The 20,068-nt window shown below is 37.5% G+C and overlaps 1 protein-coding gene across 10 annotated transcripts in view; it reads right to left on the bottom strand.

Annotated features, from left to right (window-relative positions):
- CTNND2 (catenin delta 2) overlaps positions 1 to 20,068 on the bottom strand; it is a 667,938-nt gene that overhangs the window by 9,541 nt on the left and 638,329 nt on the right. For 8 of the 10 annotated variants that reach the window (XM_072924306.1, XM_072924308.1, XM_072924309.1 and 5 more), the window contains 2 exons: positions 6,918 to 7,044; positions 2,711 to 2,842 (listed from right to left, as the gene is read on the bottom strand). In XM_072924306.1, coding sequence (XP_072780407.1) covers positions 2,711 to 2,842; positions 6,918 to 7,044 — 259 coding nt within the window. Of the gene's footprint in view, positions 1 to 698; positions 1,709 to 2,710; positions 2,843 to 6,917; positions 7,045 to 20,068 lie in introns of those variants that run through there. The other 2 variants (XM_072924314.1, XM_072924313.1) reach the window with 2 other exon arrangements.

Genomic DNA, 20,068 nt, shown 5'->3' with positions numbered 1-20,068 from the left:
CTGTTTTCCTAAATGGAATATAATAGTTTTTGTCTTAAAAATATACTTTAAGTGACAAAATTTTATAATTGGTTATTATTTTCTACAGAGCAGAGAAAAAGGACAGTACATATTAAAGGCATCATAAACCTGTGAAGAGGGCAATGAAAACTTTGATACTGTGCGTCTTTTTTTATCTATCCTCGTGAAATCAATATAAGTTATCATCTTCAGCCAAACTGTTTACTTCATAGATTCTCCATTTTCCCCAGAGGTTTCCTGACAAATCCTCAGGATGGCAGGAAGCCAACATTCCTACTTCAAAAATCCATCAAAAAACCTTCATTTTAGTCCCAGCCCAAAGGTCATAAAATTTTTAAACTACAAACTGAGAAGAGCTTTGGAGAGCATGGAGACAATCATGGATAAATTAGGACTACAGCTGAGGCTCTACACTCTGTGTAAAATCCGTAAGTCAAAGAAAGCTTTGTGTAATACATCAGCTTGGCACAAAAGTAGAAGAGCAGATCAAAATATGTGTGTGCCAGGTGGGACCTGAGAAAACCTTCATCTAAGTCCCATCCATGTGGATGTATCGGCTACAATGCACTGTCTGATGCACAAAATGAAACGCAGGCATCGCAAGAAACTTGCTACATGAACTTATATTAGGCCATTCAAGCAAAGTCAAAATGTCTCGCAAAATCACAAATACTGACTTTATATGTTTTTTAAAATAAAATATTTATTATTTAATAAGCTACAATTAAGTTACACAAATTCCATATTGAATGTTGATGGGCAAGACTCCTTCTGTCATTTTCTTTTTGTTCTTATAATGGTGCTTAATTTGAGCTTAGAGATTTGGTGATCTGAAAGACAGAAAGTTACCTGTTAATTACATATTTATTTGTACATTGGTCATGTATGACTGTGAAATACTACACTTTTTGATTTGAATTTGATTTGATTTTTTTCCCCTCACTGAGCTCAGGAGCTTGACAGACTATTGATAGCTAAGCATGATGCTAAGAGTTTCAAATTTCCTTACTAAAAGCCCACCCAAATAATTGACAGAAATAGTCAAAATACAAGACAATATCATGAGGAAAACACAATGGAAAAATCAAAGTAGAGTAAAGGTTGCTGAGGCAGTACAAACCTCACAATCTGAAAATTTTACTGCGAGAGAAAGGAAATAAGGGAAGTAGGAATCAGAGAAGAAAAACACCACAGTAAAAAAAGAAAATGAAAAGGGGTGTGGAAAAAGAAAAGCCCATCTTTTTAATGTGCGGAGAGAGACAAGACTATATGCAAGGAAACCCAAATTTTCAGCATGGAGACACTGTATTTTGGTGAACTTTATGATAAAATTTGCTAATCTGAATTTACATATACAGTTAGAACAAAATACTACTGTTTCTGCTTTTTCTTTTTCAGCCTGATGCTCTTATTCCTGAGATTCACCCTTTATGGATCCCTGACAAAACGGTTAACAAATGGTGCTGTCCTTCACAATCAGCCAAGTAAGGGCCCACTGAACTGTTACAGAAAAGTAGCTTGTGTAGTGACTGTGAAACACTCAAAACATTACAGACACATAAAATGCAGTACCTTGACTGAATCTTCCGCATTTTCCCGTAGTACCCCACAGAAGTCATTCAGGACACTACTAATTTCTGTGGATTCCAAATGCTCTTGACTGTCATTCTTCTCTTCAGATTTTCACCTTCAGGCAAATTAACATTCTATATTGCATTTTCACACAAGTTCTAAGGCAGCTCTTTAGGTTTTGATTACACAATCACATATAACATAGTAGATACAGTGTGAGTATCTTCATATCCTGAATACAGACTTGAAAGATGGATCTTATGGATGGACTGACGCTGAGTCACCATGTTCCTGGTGAGCAACCCACTCTGCCTCTGAGCAAGACCTCTACAGAAGGCATGGGAGAAGGTAACAGGCATTCAGACTTCTCACTGTGATTTTTTGCCTGCCCTGAGGCAGCATTAGAAGAGAAGGCTGTGATGCTTGGTACTGTATAAAAGTGACAAAAAGTTCAATAATGATTAGGGTTGCCTGTACAATGGTGATGGAGACCAACATGTATTTTGCAAGAGAATTCAGGAAGAGGTATAGCCCTGGGAAAAGCACTCAAAATTTCCTAATTACTGAAATGCTATGAGATTAATAAGCTCACTGGGGAAGAGAGGCCTTCAGAGAAACCTGCAACAGATGCTACAACATACACAGAAAATTACTGCATTTAAATTAGCCCCTCTACGAAAGTAACATAGATAAACTTTACAAAGAGCCACAAATTTCCAATGAATACTGACATACAAAATAAGGCAACTCATCCTGGAGAACATTCCCTGCAAAAGAGAGATCTTAGGGAGCATCGCACATGCTCAAATATACCAGTTAATTCAAAGTGATCAACCAACTTCCTTCTGAAATTAAAATAAACGTAAAATTGAAAAAGACATACAAAATTTTAGTTAGAACCTTTCTTCTGTGAAGAACCATGCTGTTCACAAACCATTTTCACATAGTCTTGTATTCATTCAAATATATCTTCAGTTGTATTACTCAAGGTGGCTAAAACTTGGGAATTAACCAAAGCAGGTTGACTCTTCCACAGTGCAGCAAGCCCAGACAATCCTATAAAATCTGTGTTCTATCACAGCTGGTTTTTATATAAGCTAAGCAAGCAAAATCTCACCTGTCATGGTGTCTTTCCTAGAAGTGTGTTCTCCCTTACTTCCATGGTAAGTGGCGTTAGTTCCAGTTGATTCATAGTCTGTTTTTCTTTCTTTTAAGCTGATCATTTCCCGAGGTGAGGCTGGGGCACTTGCTAGATAACAAAAATGGATTTTTTCTTTTTTTAAACATATATGACTGAATGTAGGGTTTAACTCTTGAGTAAGCATTTCAGTAAAGTTTGTATCTGTTAGTTCTCTAACAGGAAGCTGACTGAAGAAACCCTAGCATATTATGGAGGAAAAGAAGAGATGCTGTTATTTCAAGGGGAAGGCAAATGTATTCATTGGACAACCAACTGCAAACATAATTTTACTTCTGAATGTTAAATTTCTTTTTACTTACATCCAACATCTAAGATGATTGCTTTTAAGAAAAAAAAATACAACAGTATTTTTTTTTCCTCCTTTTGCTTTTCAGTTTCTTTAACTTGTCAAAACTTTCTAGTATGGGCACTTCCATTTTTTCCTCAAAATAGTTACTTTATTTCCATTGAAAAGACTGTTAACTTTCAACTGTATAGGAAAAACCCTTATAAAATTGTTTTCTTCCCTTTTCTCTTGAAAATAAACAAACCAATTAAATTATTTGAATGGAAAAGGGGGGAAAAGAAAGCCTTTTTTTTCCCTAGAAAACATTTATCAAAGAATGCCTAACAATTAAGGTAACTCAAATAATTCCTCTGTCTTGAAGTATCTATATGTGTGAATAACTGCCATTAAAGCAACAACTGCTACTTTAAGCTATTTTTATTAAAACTAAATCCTTCATCCCCTACACTCATGGTACAGCTAAAAGGAAGAAAGTACAGGTAACAAAAAAGAGAACTGGGGTTTATACTCAGGTCTCACACACTGGAGAATGTGGAGGTGATCATTGGGACTGATCATGAAACCTCAGATCTTGCAATGCTTCAGAAAAGGAAAAAAAGCAAAGGAAAAAAATAATGGCTTTCAAGTAAACTAATTACAATATATTTAGGTATTGGTAAATAAAGTGCACTTTTCCTGTTGTGGAGGGCAGGAGAAGGAGCACGGGGTGAGTGGCAGAGCTCCCCAGAGCCACGTAAGGGCACAGTGGTACAAACATTACTAAAGTGCTGGTGCTTACCTCCATTCACTTCCCTGCCTCTACCCAGGTATTTAATATGTAAAAAGAAGCTCAAAACCAGTAACAATGTCTTTGTTCAAGAACAAGGAAAAGAAAAAAAAATAAAAAATTTAAAACACTTTGTGGAGCTTGACCTTGAGGTATATCTTCCATCATCTCTAAATTATGTATGTCATTTTTTAGTTGAGCAACAGTGAAGTACTAGTACTCAACTATGGAGTAGGGAAGCACAAGTGATGTTGAATTCTGCTTCAATTGGTTTTGCTGGCCCTGGCCTCTGAATTTACAGAGCAAATGCATGACAGATGTTCTTTCTTATGAAGCCATTAGAATTGGAGATTGTTTTTAAACTGTTTGCCGATAGTGATGTAAATCTAAAGCTGATAATCCGGCAGATATAAAGAAACATGATGTCAAACTACCAAATCAGCTAATGGCAGCTTGAGTCTAACAGGGAGCAGGCTAGAATGCAAACCTTGAAAAAGCTGGTAGCAGAAAGACACATTTTGTTCCATGTACTCTGGCAATGGTTATAAACACTCTGATGTTTTGAACAAAATTGACTGATACAGATAAAATCTTCTCTCTCTGTTCCCTGTGGGAATTCCCTCGCTTTTCCCATGAGAGGAAAACTACTTTCTGGGAAGCATTAAAATGCAGAAGCAGCCTCTTTTAGAATTTTTACTGGAAGCACAGATGAAGACTTTGGTTGATATTAGACTGAAAATTGATGTCATTTTTTTTTTTGCTCTAATTCTTGAAGGACACAGAAAAGCCTGTTATCACCCAGTCCTAGGGATGGATGGAATGGTATGAGTTATTTAGTTCAATTCTTTACCCCAAGGTAGGATCCAGTATACCAACATAATTCTTGACAGATTTTAATCTGGAATTTAAAATCTGTAATGACAGAGCTCATGTAACTGCTCTGAACAGTCTGTTCCAGTGATTTCTTTCCTCACTGCTAGGAAATGTCTGACTCCTTGCTGCTCATTATTTCCATTCGTCTACTGTGAAAGCAGAAAAAGTTCACACCATTCCTCTTCACAGCTGGCTGTTACATGCTTGAAGACTTGCTGTATACCTCTTCCCAGTGTCTCCATCTCATATCGCTTTTACTTGAGTTAAACAATTACAGTTCATTCAGTATGTTTTCATATCCTAATTTTTCCACCTTCCAATTCACGTGTGCAGCTGACAAAAATCCCCAGATAATTTCTAAATAACTTTGGAAATTAGGAAATATCACCTAGTCAGACATTCTTCTTATAACTTATTTTTAAATTTTTTTTTTTTTCTTTCCTTTGAACATTACCTCCAATTTCTCAGGATCACTTTGAATTTCCATAATGCCCATCAGACAACATGAGTTTCTTCCAGGTTTATGTCACCCACAAAGGTAATAGATAACTTTTGCATATTATCTGGGTCATTGCTAAAACTACTGAAGAGTACTGGACCCAAGTGAGGCTCTAAGCACAGCATTCTGCCATTTTGGCAATAAACAATACCCTTTCCTTGTGAATGGTTTTCAGTAAGACTTTTATTTACCACACAGGATGTTTTCTGAACTGCTGAATAGCTAGCCTTAGGCTTTTCCATAAAAATGTTGTCTGAAAGACTCTTACTGATCATAGTATATTGTACTTACTGACTTTTCTTTCTGCAAATTCTTGTAGTAGGAATTCAGATGGATTTAATAAGAGCAATTGGTATTGAATCAATGCTTGCATTTGATATGAAGACTACCAGACATACAGCAACATATGTTATTATGTAGAAATAGATAGTCCTAGAGTTAAGTAATATCTTATGTTCCTACTACCTTTGAGCTATTCAGGTTCTGATTATTTGTTCCAGCAATTTTCTAGACTGACTTTGAGTTGACTGGTATGTAATGACATGAGCTCTTCTTCCTTCAGAAACAACCACTATTATTTGTGCTTTTCCAGTCTTACAATAACTGAGGATGGGAGTAAAATTTAATCCAAAATTCAGAGTAACAGAAGTGAGAGGATGGTTCTGGCAAGAGACCGAACTAGGATCTCAGGGCTAGACATTTCAAGTACCTCGCATTTACAGTCAAGATGAGATTTTAGAGAAGAAAAAAAGGAACAAGAGCCCTTTATGAACTTGTGTAATAGCAGATTTAAAAAACAGAATAGCATCTCTCACTGTACTTATGGCTACATTTTCGCATCTCCTCAGTTGTTGTTCTGCAGGACTAAGATGCAGCTTCTAGAAAATTAACAAAATAATTTTATAAAAAACAAACTATGGCATAATGGTAATAATACATTTGGCAATTTTAATACTAAACTCTTGGTGTACCTATGGAATGACAGCATTTGATTGAACAAGCAGAAGAAAGGCCACTGAAAGACTGACAGTGGACTCTGTTTATCTTGAACATTTTTCACTGGGAATGGCTTTATCTAATGAAGGTATGTTTTACCTTAGAGTAAAGTGAGGGAGTGATTACCCGATTTCTAGATAGAAAAATTAATTTGCACTATGGCATTTGTTGAGATACTTACATTAGTTCATTGTGCAGATCATATAGAATTGATAATAGCTGGTGTAAATATGCTATCAATGTTAGGAAGATGTGTAGACAAATCTGTGAAATTACATATGCATATGTATACACACATACCCAGAATAAAAGCTGACAAAAAATGTAATATGGGTTTTTAAAATTCTGCTAAGTGTGCAAAATGGTTATAAACCACATAGTGCCTTTCATGACTAGCAAAGTGAGCAACAGAATTTCCTAATGCTACCAATGGATGCCATTGCCCTGAGATCTAGACAGGCAATCCCCATCAAGAAAACATTTTGGGAGAATTTATGACAAAACATTACAGAATAATCTTTCTTCTGTAAAACTTTACCAGGTGCTAATGAAAAAAAAAACAATCCTATTTTGAACAGGTAATTTGGTGACAGTAAAGAATACACTTTGTGCCCTTCCACCAGAGTGAACAACAAATCCAGACGTCAGGGGAGATGGCGTTGATGGGATTTTTACCTCTGGCTTTGCTTTGGCCGGGCCTTACCTGAGCGGTTGTTTGGAGACATGCGCACGGGAGAGATGGAGGGCGTGCGGGAGGAGGAGTACGGTCTTTGCCGATCCCTTTCTATTGTTGAAGATGAGGCTACGAAGTGATACTGTGACCATCCATCCTGCAACACCAAGAATCGAGACAACGGTCAGTGAAAACGCCACATGGTTCCCTGCTTTAAGCAGGGTATTTTTCTCTGGTGTTTTCACTACAGATACACCAGCAGACTGCTGTCTTCTTCCTGCCACTGCATGGTAAATATAGTTAGTGGTACAGGATAGGATGTGCTGACTGTACTGACACAGCAAGATTAAAAATAAATGTAGCAAGTTCTATAAAATAACACATCTCAGAAAGACTCAAATTACTAACACTGTTTTAGGCTGTTTGTTTAATAGCTCTGCCTTTTTTTCCAAACCTCTATTTTCACATTGCAAATAGCATTCTGGCTTGAAATATTTTCCATTTTATAGGGAGGTTTTGGAGTAAGTAGATTGGGAAGTTCCAGGATGATCAGACTGCACATCTATTCAGCTTAGTTATACTAACTGCCCTTTTGCTCACACAGGAGAGAAAAAGAATCAATGCATTTTCCTTGTTCCAGTTTTCTTCAAGGCATATTGAATGAAATTCTATTCCTTCTATTTAAAACTATGTTCATGGTGACATATTAAAAAAATGCAAGAAAACAATACAAATACTAGAAACAGCTAGTTCAAAAATAAAAAAGGAAAGTTTAAATAATTCATGTTTTATTTCTTGAACATAACATAATGCAATAATCCAAAATAATGTAGTTTGCATTTTTAGAAATGTATAACATATAGTCTGAAACTGTCATGAGAGCATAAACTGACTTCTTATAGTGTTCTTATTAGATGACAACATTTAAAATGTCTTCAGTATTGAGAGAGTGCAATTGTCTTTATCGGTGCTTAATGTTAAATCTAAATCAGTAACATTGAGATTTCCCAGTCTCACACAGTTTTAACAATACCCACTTTCTCTTGGGCTCAGTGAAAATCGAGTCAAGCACCAGGCAAGGTGCTAAACAAAAGTTTTGCAATGAAAAAAATTAAACATAATAAAACATTACCAAAAACCAGTTGGGATTTTCCTCTTGCTCACAGAAGAATAATTCATGGTTGGGGTAGTAACATCCCCTAACTCAGCTATTCCAGACATCCAGCAATGAATCCCACACATCCAGCAATGAATCCCAAACATCCAGCAATGAATTCCACGCATCCAGCAAAATGCCTTTGCTCAAGGTATCTATCTGACTTCATTTTATCCATAAAAACCATGGGCATCTGGCTCTTAGAAGAAGATGGGTTGAAAATCCCCTTTCCACAAGACTCTCAGAAAAGAGAACTCAGCAACACTGTGACACAGCAGGAGACAGAAGATACACTTCTTGTAGAGGGAAATTCTATAAACAAATTAGGACAGCCAGAGGTGACACCTAGATATGGGTGCTGAATGACTGTATTCCTCATGCAATGCATTTGTACAAACAGGGGTCTATCTCAGTTGCAATTTCAAAGGCAAAAATGAGGTCTGGGCTATGGCTTTTACAGTACAGTCAGGATTTCCCTGGAGTCAGCAGTGACTGTTTGTCCTCTATCACTCATGCTTAGGACACTTCACTGAACTGCACCTTGTATTTAATCACAGTCATATAAGAAAATATAAGGGAGAAATCTTGTTAATTAATAAAAAATAGTAAGAGTTACTTGAAAAAAAAAAGTTGATCTTTGACCACTTCCTTAAACCAAAATTTTCTAGATACAACATTTCCAATCTATATCCTGTCTCCAAAAAGAAGTTTCTACACAAACCACATCCTCCAAGCTAGAGGGAGGGTTCATGATAATGGAAGAAAAAAATCTGTGAAGCCCTAACTTCTTAAATCAAATTGGAAATTACTATACATTATATGTACATATATATAAAATACATGTATTTTAAAGAAGACATAATAGTTTATAGTTAGAGCTATAATGAATAGCTTAAGTCCAATAATCTTATCCAAGACTACAAGTAACACATACAGGCTTAAGTTTTTGTCTCTGGTTGACAGTAACTTGTGAATTCATTTCTCTCTTATGAAACTGAAGGAGCAAACATGTAAGCAGCCCATGCCTTTATTCTGATGAAGAAAAATGGTTCTTCTTTCTCCTTCTCTGGGGTTAAGGATTTTTTACAAGAAAGGTGGCTATATCTCCTGCTTTTGTAGTTTTCTACAGTAGAATTAATTTCTCTTAAAAATAAATTTTCTTTTAACCAGACGGAAGAAGGGGAAGCTATGAAGAGGGCAGACTTTAGATCTGACAAAGAGAAAAGGGATGCACTATTCATTACTCTCTGCCTGCAAAAGAAGAGACATCAACCATGCTTTCATAGAGCAGGGTAGAATGTTTCCAGTTCTGTGGATCTGGATACATACATGGCCAAGTATATTCTCCTTTTGCATTCTTGTTTCCCTCAAGTAAAATATTGTTCAGAAGAAAGTGACAAGAGTCTTCCCCTTCCTTCCATGGGTATTGTATACATTAATACCTGCAGCATGGTTCTAATGGGAAGTAAATGAAAACAGTCCTTGAGACCTGCACCATCACACAGACTCTGCAGGAATGGCACATGGCACCAGTTCGGCTGTGCAGGACATCGACAGGTTTTTGTCAACATTGCTTCCTCAGACACAGCACTGTGAGGTGCCTGAGCAGCAAGGAGAGCTTCTCTGGGGCACTAGCAATCTTTTCTGCAGTGGAGGTTTTCTCCTCTTCCCTGCAAATTTTCATTTTTCTCTCTGGTAACAATAGTGCCTATAATGAGGTCTTTAAATAAAAACTCTGCTAAAAACTCTCAAGTTGGCAAGCTAAAACAGTTCAATAAGACAAGTGGGGCAAACATCAAACTCTAAGACAAGTTTAGTACTGACTTGGCATTGCCTTTAACTAAACAAGGCATACTCCTATCACTGTATGACAACTTTCACAGTGTTTTTCAACAGACTGTGGGCAGGTCCCAGACCTCACGGTATTTCAAAACCCTAATACTATTTTCAAGTTACTTATCTTTAGCTCCCTTCTGCTGCAAGGAACAAACTACTTTCCTTGTAAAGGTAAACAGTTTGTAACAAATTTGTTAAAACTATACCCATTAACAATTCTAAAAGCTATTAGTATTAAATATTGAAACTAATTTTTAAGAGCCTAAAGCGGGTATTTTCAATTTAATGGCTAGATAAATACCACCTGACATGATGGCTGTTTTTATTAGTTTGTTTCAGGTCTACTGCCTGTAATGAAATTTAATTAAATTGATTTGGGTACTTAAAGGTACAGTATACATCAGTGTCCTGCAGAGAAGAAAGCTAACTCAAGACCAAAGTATGTGAGGCTGAATTTAAGAAACCAATTTACTAGCCACAAATGTGATCTAGGAGAGGAAGAGCAAGACAAAAGGATTTGACAAATTGGAAAGCAATTAAATGCAATTCTGTTACAGAATGGATCTATTGGTTAAATGTAATTTTAAATGTATTTTAAAAATTAATAGGTGGTAACTGCACACTACGGGAGGACAGAGAACAACCAGAGCACAGAATTACTATTATACATCCTTTCAACACATCTTCTACTGGGCATTTGTTTACATTTTGACTATACTGAATATATCCATTATACTTCATAAATTCCAAATGTTAAAGTTTGATTTAAGTAATGTGTTTTGACATCATCCTCTTGGACAAGCTGCAGGATTAAAATTGGGATGGGAGTTGGATGATCGCTATAGAAAATAGAAATGATATTGTAGTCTCTCTGAACACTTTTTACTGGGCTTAAGGGGGGAACAGGTTCATTATCTCCCTGCTCAATTCTTAGTAATTTTGAAAATAAATCATTTTCATCAGGCCTATGTGAAAATAATTATTTTGTCAGGATGACTAATCTTATTGCACCAAACACCTATTGCATACGTCTCATGAAAATATAATTTGTTTCCTTGATATTTATTTCCTTTTCTTTCCTTGATATTCTCTTTGTGTTTAAAATGTAAGGGCAAAATGGGAATCAGATTTCTATTGCGTTTGTAAGAATTTCGAATTTTCAGAAATCACTGGTAGTGGAGTCTTTGATTTGAGAAGATTTGTGGAGGTGGATGATATCAGACACACCATTTTCTCTCTTGTAGTACAGCAACATTGTGAAGACTGAATTAAGTCCTGATGGGAACTGACAACACATTGACCCAACAGGGAACCAGAGCTCCTGCCTGAGGACTTCGCTGACAATAGAGGAGTGAGGTGGCCAAGGAACGTCCAGGAGTCAGGAATGGTATGGTGCCTAACCTGGATACCTCACAGCATCCACTCAGAAAGAAATCCCACAAGAGTCCATGTGCTAATAGCCATGCAGCAAAAGTGAAAACAAGCCCTATCCTCTGACTGATTATGCTGATTCTATAATGTCCTAAGGTGACGTTATGGTGTTTGCATCTCCAATTGTGTGTTCTGTTTACGTTTGATATTATGTTCTGTGCTTTCAGAACTGACTCTGAAAGTGAAGGTTTGTTTTGCCTTGTTATCATCTGGTTCACCTCCCCCCATGGTCTGCTGTCTAGAAAAGGCTAGGGCTGGCTGGCTGGCTCTTGCTTTGCTTGCTTGCTTGCTTGGCTTGCTTGCTTTGCCTTCTTGCTTGCTTTGCTTGCTTCTGCTCTTGCCTTTGCTTCCTAGTTAGGTTAGCTAAGCAGTCCAATTCTTTCCCTGGACTGTTGCTTTTTCCTTTCCTCTTCCTAAATACCATCCACCCTGCTCTGGACTGGGATCTGGGAAACACCAAGGAACACCAGGAGCCTGCATTTGGTGATCTGCAGCAGCCATCCCCAGTGCTGGAGAGCAATCCCCAGCGTCCAGACCCGGGCGACCACTCCCAGGAAAGACTTTCTGGATTTGTTCATCTCTTCAGAGGGGTGAAAGAGTTTTGTTGTCATCTAGTGTTGTTAATTGTTTTGGTGCTGGGGAGTGCTTTGTTCGTTGAATAAACAGGTTCTTTTCCACTTCTCTCTCAGAGGAAATTTTTTCCCGAACCAGGTGGGTGGGGAGGGGCCGTGGGGGTTTATTCCCTGGGGGCTCCTTTCAGAGGGTTTTCCCCAAATTTGCCCTAAACTAGGACATATAAGAAGACACTGACTTGAAAAGCACTGAGTGCTCTAGACAAACTGTACAATGTATGATGGCTGTGTGATGGCTCAGTATCTTTCAATGCTGAGTCTGCTCTGACTCCTAGCCACAGGCGTTTGAACATTGCCAGGAGCAGAGAAGAGCAACTTCCTGTAAATTGAAAATTCCTACTAGAGAGAAAAAATTAAAATGATGCAAAAAATCCAATAAAAAAAGAGCTAAAGCCTGAAAAGCTATAGATGATGTTGTGCCTTGCCTTCCTGAAATTTAAAACATTGCCAGCATGTTACTTCTTGCTTCAGGTCTGATCCTCTCTGAACCTAATTTAATAAACATTTTATAGACAATTCAAAGCACACAGGACCAGACTTGCTTTGTCATCCTACTTCCTTATCCATAAGACACTTTTTACTGGTCCCAGGATATTACTTGAAGTAGTAACTGTTCTTGTAGTAGTTATAAGCTGTAGAAATGTAAAGTTTTGATAGACAACTTCTTGCAGGGATCAATAACTAGACTCACTCTGGTGTTAGAAGTAGGTGACACAGCAACAAGGCAAAGTGCCTGTAAGTATGTAAGTAGGGTCTACTCGCTTTGAAACTCAGCCAGACACTGCTCTGAGCTGCTGGTGCTGCTTCCTTCACAAACCAAAGCACCAATGTCAGGTTAAATGAAACATCCCGACTGGTGTGCACCAGTGTGACGCCATCTACAGCAAAAGATAAATCTTTTTGTGAATTAAGTCAAGGCTCATCAGACTTACATAGGTCTGGGCAATTCTGCAGTGGGAATTTGCTGTCACAACTCTAATAGGACAAAGCAGAAATTACAACTGGATCAAATAATCTACATACATTGCCATATGAAAATAACGTGTATGACTGGACTGTGGTGAGACATCTGAAACAGTCACAAGGCTGGGGTGATCCATGTAAATATCTCACCGACCTCTCACATAGGATTTCCAAAATAATGCGTTTTTTACGATCACCAACAACCACCCTTACTTATTATTACAGTTAACAATCTGGGATCATATTATTTTGTTTTAATAAAAGAGAAAGAATAAATACATTTCCCAATGTTTCTCAAAAAAGATACAAAGCCAGCCCCGTGGCGGTAAGGGAGGAAGCAAAAGTAGTCCCCACCAACAGGACCTGTGTGTCAGTGGAGGGGGTGAGAAGGAAATGTGAGCTGCTGAGGAAGAGATGGCGAGACAACCGTTCTCTCAAAAAGCCCCTGCCTTTGAACTTGAAGAGTATTTACTTCGGAAGAGAGATTTCAACTAAATTCTTACAGCTTCAAAAACTCTAGAAACTCCTGAAAAACAAACTAACTAGTTTTAAATTGACTATCTAATTTAAACCCAAAGGTGTTTTTAAATTTTTTCTTTGAATTTACAAATTCAAATTGAATTTACTCTGTCAAATCCTATTAATAGTAAATGACTCCTTAAAGTATTGTTCTTTCTGTATTTGCTTGTGTTGTTTCCAGAAAAACTCAAAACGAGAAATGAATTCCTGGGCCTTGATGTGATTTACAATGTATTACTTATAAACATTATTTTACTGCCATCAGTTACCCAACAATTCTAATGAGTATTTTTATTTGTAGGATTTTATCTTTTCCTTCCAAAGAGGTAAATCAAGATATATTGTTCAAGAGAACAGACTGATCTTGGAAGATCCTGGTGTTCTTCCAGCTTACATGTCTGTTTGGTTTAAATCCTTAATTCTGGAGTAATGTCAATGGCTCCAGAATGGCTACTGACTCCAAGTGTCGTGTTTCCCCTCCTTTTTCAAACAGTTATGAACCAAGCACCCAAAGTCAACAGACTCAAAGTGAAGACATGCATCACTGAATCTCATCTTAATTTGAGGATTTTACTATTTGTGCTTATAGTCTTATTTCCACAACTTACAGAAGCCGGAAGATTATTTTTAGAAGAGAAATTCATCAAGTTTCAGGGCTTTATATTATTACATTAATTTGGATAAAAGAGCGGGAGTTGGTGACAGGATGAGAAATTAGACAAAATGGTTAAAGGAAAGCACAGCTTGCTTCCCATGCCTTTTCATGATGATGATGAAGACAGTTGTTTGTTGGTTAAAGGTCATGCTGAGAGTACCACCCTGGTGTGAGCCCCTAAGGAAGGCCACTCCCTCCCCCTCTGCACAGACCTAACTGGGGGGAGAGGATGGAGACTGCTGAGCGCCCCATGGAAGCAGTGCCATCGCTTGAGCCAAGGCAAAGCACAGCTGCAGCAGGGCCTGGCAGGGAAGGACCAGGCTGGGCAGGTGGCAGAGCTCCACAGGAGCAGCCAGCTCTCCCAGGCACCCTCAGTCCCCTGTCCCAGTGCCAGATGCTGGGGCTGCTGTGTTGCTCCACAGCTGGTGCAGCTGTGTGACACACACAGTACTTCTGTCGCTTGAGCCAAGGCAAAGCACAGCTGCAGCAGGGCCTGGCAGGGAAGGACCAGGCTGGGCAGGTGGCAGAGCTCCACAGGAGCAGCCAGCTCTCCCAGGCACCCTCAGTCCCCTGTCCCAGTGCCAGATGCTGGGGCTGCTGTGTTGCTCCACAGCTGGTGCAGCTGTGTGACACACACAGTACTTCTGTCTCTTCTCCGATGCAGTGGGCTCAACCTCAGCGCTTCTCATCTTCTTCCTCTGAATTTCAGTGTACAAATGGCTTTTACTTACAAGTGACCATTTCTGCATCCCAGACCCAGCAGAAGTTCAATTGCTTAAGAAGCCGAAAGACAAACAGATATTGAAATACGTATTTAGGGCAGCATGAGGCTTAAAAAAGAGCTCCTAGTCAGACAATCATTAACTGCAGCAAAACTGTCTGGCACTGGCTGAGGATTATTAAGTTTTCTGTAGGCTCTTTGAAGTGACATTTTCAGAATCGATGGTTAAACTAATTTTTTTCAAAATGAGATACATACCTCCTAGCCTCCATCTCGGCTTCTCTGAAAGCAATGGTATTATTCTCCCACTGGCAGCATTCCACCTCAAAATAATCTACAATATTTTCTCTCCCTGTTTTGCTCTTCCATTGCAGTACAAGGGGTATTATATTGTTCTGAGAGTATCATCCATTTTTTTTTTCTTTCAAAATAACACAGATAGCCTTGGTGACTTTTTATTTAAATGCACTTTTTGATGTGTATTTTTATCATCTTCTAATCACAGATCTTCCACCTTAATTTTACACCTCAACCCTTGATTTTAGCTATGAAGAGATACACGATGAGGGAGAGATAAGTGCTAATTACTTGCCAGATCTATTCAAGTGAGAAACAGCAAGGAATTATCCCTGGTGGTTTGATAAAGTGCAAGTCTTGGATGTTTTAGGCAATCAGTGAGGCACTGCTTTACCTATCCATAATTAATTATTGATTTCCTGTTGTGTGAATTGCAAAGATGACAAGACCTAATCTGATGAATAAAATAGCTGCAAGAAAAGAGAATTGTATGTGAGGTAAAGCATGAAGGACAAGACTTCGGATATGGCAGAGTTTGTTACTCATTTTGTTAAGGTTACATGCAGCCAAAGAAGAAAACTTTCAAAGCACTGCAATAAAAGGAAATAAATTCATTTCTCAAAGCATCATTTTGCCTCTTATGCAGAAAAAAAATTTGTTTTAATATACATTAGAGGAAATAAAGGCAGTACTTGGCCCTTCAGCTACAATTTCTGTTCTTCTATTTTCTCCTGAATAACGTATATAAGCGATAATTTAAACTGTTAGAATCATAAAAGAACTATTCTTGCTTGTATCTTGTATGCACAAAAAAATGAGTACAATGATTTTTGATTTGTATTGTAATTTTCAGTCCAGTAATGCAATTCCACTTATCTTAAGGTTTATATGATCTAGAAATGCAAATTCTGGCTCTTGACCACAACATTTCAGGAGAGAGACAAGTACTAATTTATGTTCAGGGTCAGTTTCTTAAATCTACTGTCCTTCCAAAGGCTAGAAACAAATCAACAGCTCTTACTCTTACTTTTCATGCATTAAACCACAAAATCAACCAGATACAACTCTTCTGTTATACCTGTGAGTGTAAAACATGGAAGAGTTTAAGGATATCCTGCTTTGAACATGTAGCTCACCAGCACACATGGACATTAATAATGCGAAATGCACATTGTTTTTTAGTGATACGACTTTAACAGTTTCTGATTCACAAAGTAAGCACTGTTAACTTAAAGAGAAACATACTATTGGACCAAAGATTACAACTCTCAATTTAGATGATCCTCAACTTTCTCTAAAAGTACTCTGTTCAATTAAAAGTAATAAACCAATTCAGAAACTTCCAGGGAAACTTCTCATTTCTACTTTTTGCAGGAAGAAGTAGCTACAGCTCTTTCATCACAACAAAAGACAAACTGTATCAGCAAATAAGGGAGTAAAACATTCAGAACAAAGCACATATACTACAACAGAGACTCCTTTCAAAATATAAGGTTTCTTTCTTTTTTAAAGTCTGAAATTGCGGACATATTTAGGGCATTTTTGAATTCTGTTAGCATTTTTGAATTCTGTTAGCAGTTTTAGGATGAGAAGAAGGAAGAAATGAGAAGGACTTCCTAGTATTTTTTCCCCACCCATTATTAGATCATGTGGAACATCAAAGACCTGAAAGTAGGATATTGATGCAGCAACTTAATGTTTCATTGACCTTTAATTGAATTAACATGTACTGGCCATACTGAGCACACACTTTTAACCTCCTTGTACAACCCAGAAGAACGAGGATGGTAATAGTGCAAGTATGGCAAAACAGCCAGCATCAGCAAAGACACCAACTGTTATGCATTGACTATACTATCTCGGCTCAACTATTTACCTCTGAGACAGAAATATGCTGTGATAGACACAATAATTAATTGACTTCCCTCCCCTCTGTGCTCCATGAGTGTGCTATTACTGCAAGTAAGAGTTCTGCTGATTTGACTCATTTGCAAAACTGTAAGCAGCCATCCAACACCATCCAGCAATCCTGTTCAAGTCTGCTGAGAGGAACCGAGTTCCTCACCCATAATCTTAACTGCACATCTACTTTGATCTGTGCCTGATATGCAAATATTAAGCATACAAGTTAATTAAATATGACATTTTGTTCAGAATGGTAGAAATAATATTCCTTTAATTAATTTTGGAGAAAAATATTGACATCAATTAAAAATAGTTTCTCTTTGCATGTAACTTTAAAACACCTTTGAAAGTCTTTAGAACGACGTCTGGATTTTTTTTCAGTAGTGTACATATGAATCCAGGTAAGTATTATTTGCCATAAATTAATGTTTATATTAATTAAAAATTGTTTAATACATTATTTAAAAGGACTAAAAATGTTCCCAGTACCAAAATATATGTAGTTAATTTTCTTAGGTCTCTATATTCTATTCAAATATTAAAATCCAATTTTATTCTGAGGTGCCATACTTTTGAAAAAACATCTGTAGATGTGACCTATGCATAACCTTCTGGATTCTGGATGCCTCCTCATAGCTCTACCCTAAGGATATTTCAGAAACTTCAGTTATACAATTCCCTTCAGAAAGAGGGCTTTAAGTTAAAGATACTGACTCCTGTGCTGCATTTAAATTTTTCTTTTCTTCAGAGAAGTTTAAAGGGAAGAGTACTTTGGGGACAGACTCTACACAAGTATGAGATTAAATTTCTCTCTTCTAGATCTGTACTTAGCAACCTTAGAGTGGACTTGAGTTTTTAAGTGAACAACACCTCAGCATTCCCTTAGAGTTTACCATGAGACCCAGCATCAATGCTGAGGATGCTTTAGTGTCACATATATATGGTGCATCCTAGAGAATTGTTTGGATAAACTTTGATTATTTTATCATTTGTTTAGCACCTCTTGAATGTAGTAGATTTTGGATGAGAGTGGTGTCAGCTTCCATGCACTCCTTAGTGATTATGTGGAAGAGTTACTACTTAATTTGGTTGTTGAATTCTTGCTTGCTATAATGCTCAATGCTAGAAGGAAGTACTATCATGCCCTTAGAACCCTCAGGGGAAAAGCAAGAGTCAACCATAGCTGTAGATACTTTCTAAGCGCACACCTAAAACCATTAGGGCTTATTTATTTACACATTCCCAACGTCTCTTTGTTTGGACGTAGAATCACAGACAGAATCTCTTGATTTAGAAGGGACCTGTCAGAATCATCAAGTCCAACTCTCGCACAGGACTACCCCAAAAGTCACACCATGTGCCTGAGAGCATTGTCCAAACCCTTCTTGAGCTCTGGCAGGCTGGTGCTGTGACCACTTCCTTGGTGAGCCTGTTCCAGTGCCCAACCATCCTCTGGGTGAAGAATCTTTACATAGTATCCAACCTACGGGTATTGTGGGCATCCTACTTAAAGACAGTGCCCTCCAAATCTACTCTGTGGCTGTGTTCAAGTTTTACATCAACACAGCCTGTTTGCATGCACATGTACATAGAGGTATTTAACACCAAACACACAGATATGTTGTCCAACAGACACACAAGTATTTGCAAAAAAACCCACAACCAAAAACAAAAAAACCACCAAAAAAAAAAAAAAAACCAAAAAACACCTTTAGTTTTTCTCTAATTCTGCTCAGTTATCATACATGACTTACATGACTTTTTTAAAGATGTCATTCATTACTGAAATAGTACAAGTAAGGGCAGGTCAGTCTTCATGAAAAGGATCATTGGTATTGAATTTTCAGTTCAGCCCAGACTATCTTAGATTGCTATTAGTATTTTCAATATCATCATGGACATGGAAACTGTTTTAGAGAGAAATGTGTAAATACTGAAACATAACTAATGGAATGGTAGGTGATACTGCATAGTAAAAAAATCTTTGTTGAGAGCATCACAAATATTTTGACTATGCTAAATACAAAATTATTAAAATAGCTTATAATATATAGTAAATTTTGGAATCCATAAGGATAAAACATTTGAGAACATCTCCTTCTAACAACTGATATTGAAACACGTGATTTGATACTCCTCCATGTGTTGCCATTGTGATATAGGTAAGAACATGAATATTTTGCACTGTAAAATATTTTCTACCCTCTTTAGGCCATGCAAAGCATATTTTTATAATAGCAATCACTTGCTATCTTTCTAGTACTATTTGAGATTCTTAATAAACTGAAAATTAGAAGGAGTACAAAAAAAAATTACTTGAGATGATGAAAAAGCCAAGGAAATCAGAACATATTCACTTGACGACACAACTAAAATGATAATTATGGGCATTAAAAGGAAATCAAAATAACATTCAGTTTCACTTAACATTCTGTAATATTTTGGTCTTTTCAAAAATTGTTTTTCTTAAAAAAGTAGCCAAGATGTAGTCGATAGGGACAGGCGAACGGAAGATCTCGGGATGTGACGGAAAGAAAGACCCTTCCCCCCTTCACCCTGCAACATGTTATCTACCACCCCCAGAACATGTAACCACACCTAACCCAGTAGTTTTCCACTCCTGACTAACCCTAGAGACCCTACCAACCCCAACCGACGTAGCAAAGTCCCCCAAGACTATTTAAACCCTTGAGATAAGATAATAAACACTTTCGACCGTCCACCACATTGGTGCCAGCGTGTGTCGTTAGCCCGAGTAGCCCAGACTAGGCCGGGCTGCCGTGCTGCTCCTTGTGAACCAGGTCGCCGTTGCCTCCCCTGAAGGCAACACCAAAAGATTTCAAATGGTAATGCAGCTAGGTGAAAACAATATGTGTTTTTACAAATTATGAGATTTTTCTCTCTCTATTTTTAAAAATTCAGGAGTGGTTTTTACATCTTTTTTCCTTTGTCAGGATACTCCTGACTACTTCTGCATAAGGCAAATAGTTTGCTTCTATATGACAGTTCAATTTATTTGCACTATTTCCCCTTTAGGATTCATGATTTTTCTCATGATATGTAAAT

The sequence above is a fragment of the Taeniopygia guttata genome, chromosome 2 (assembly GCF_048771995.1).
Source record: "Taeniopygia guttata chromosome 2, bTaeGut7.mat, whole genome shotgun sequence".
Taxonomy (NCBI): domain Eukaryota; kingdom Metazoa; phylum Chordata; class Aves; order Passeriformes; family Estrildidae; genus Taeniopygia; species Taeniopygia guttata.
Note: the sequence above shows the minus strand (reverse complement) of the source record. Positions and strands in the feature narration are given on the sequence as shown.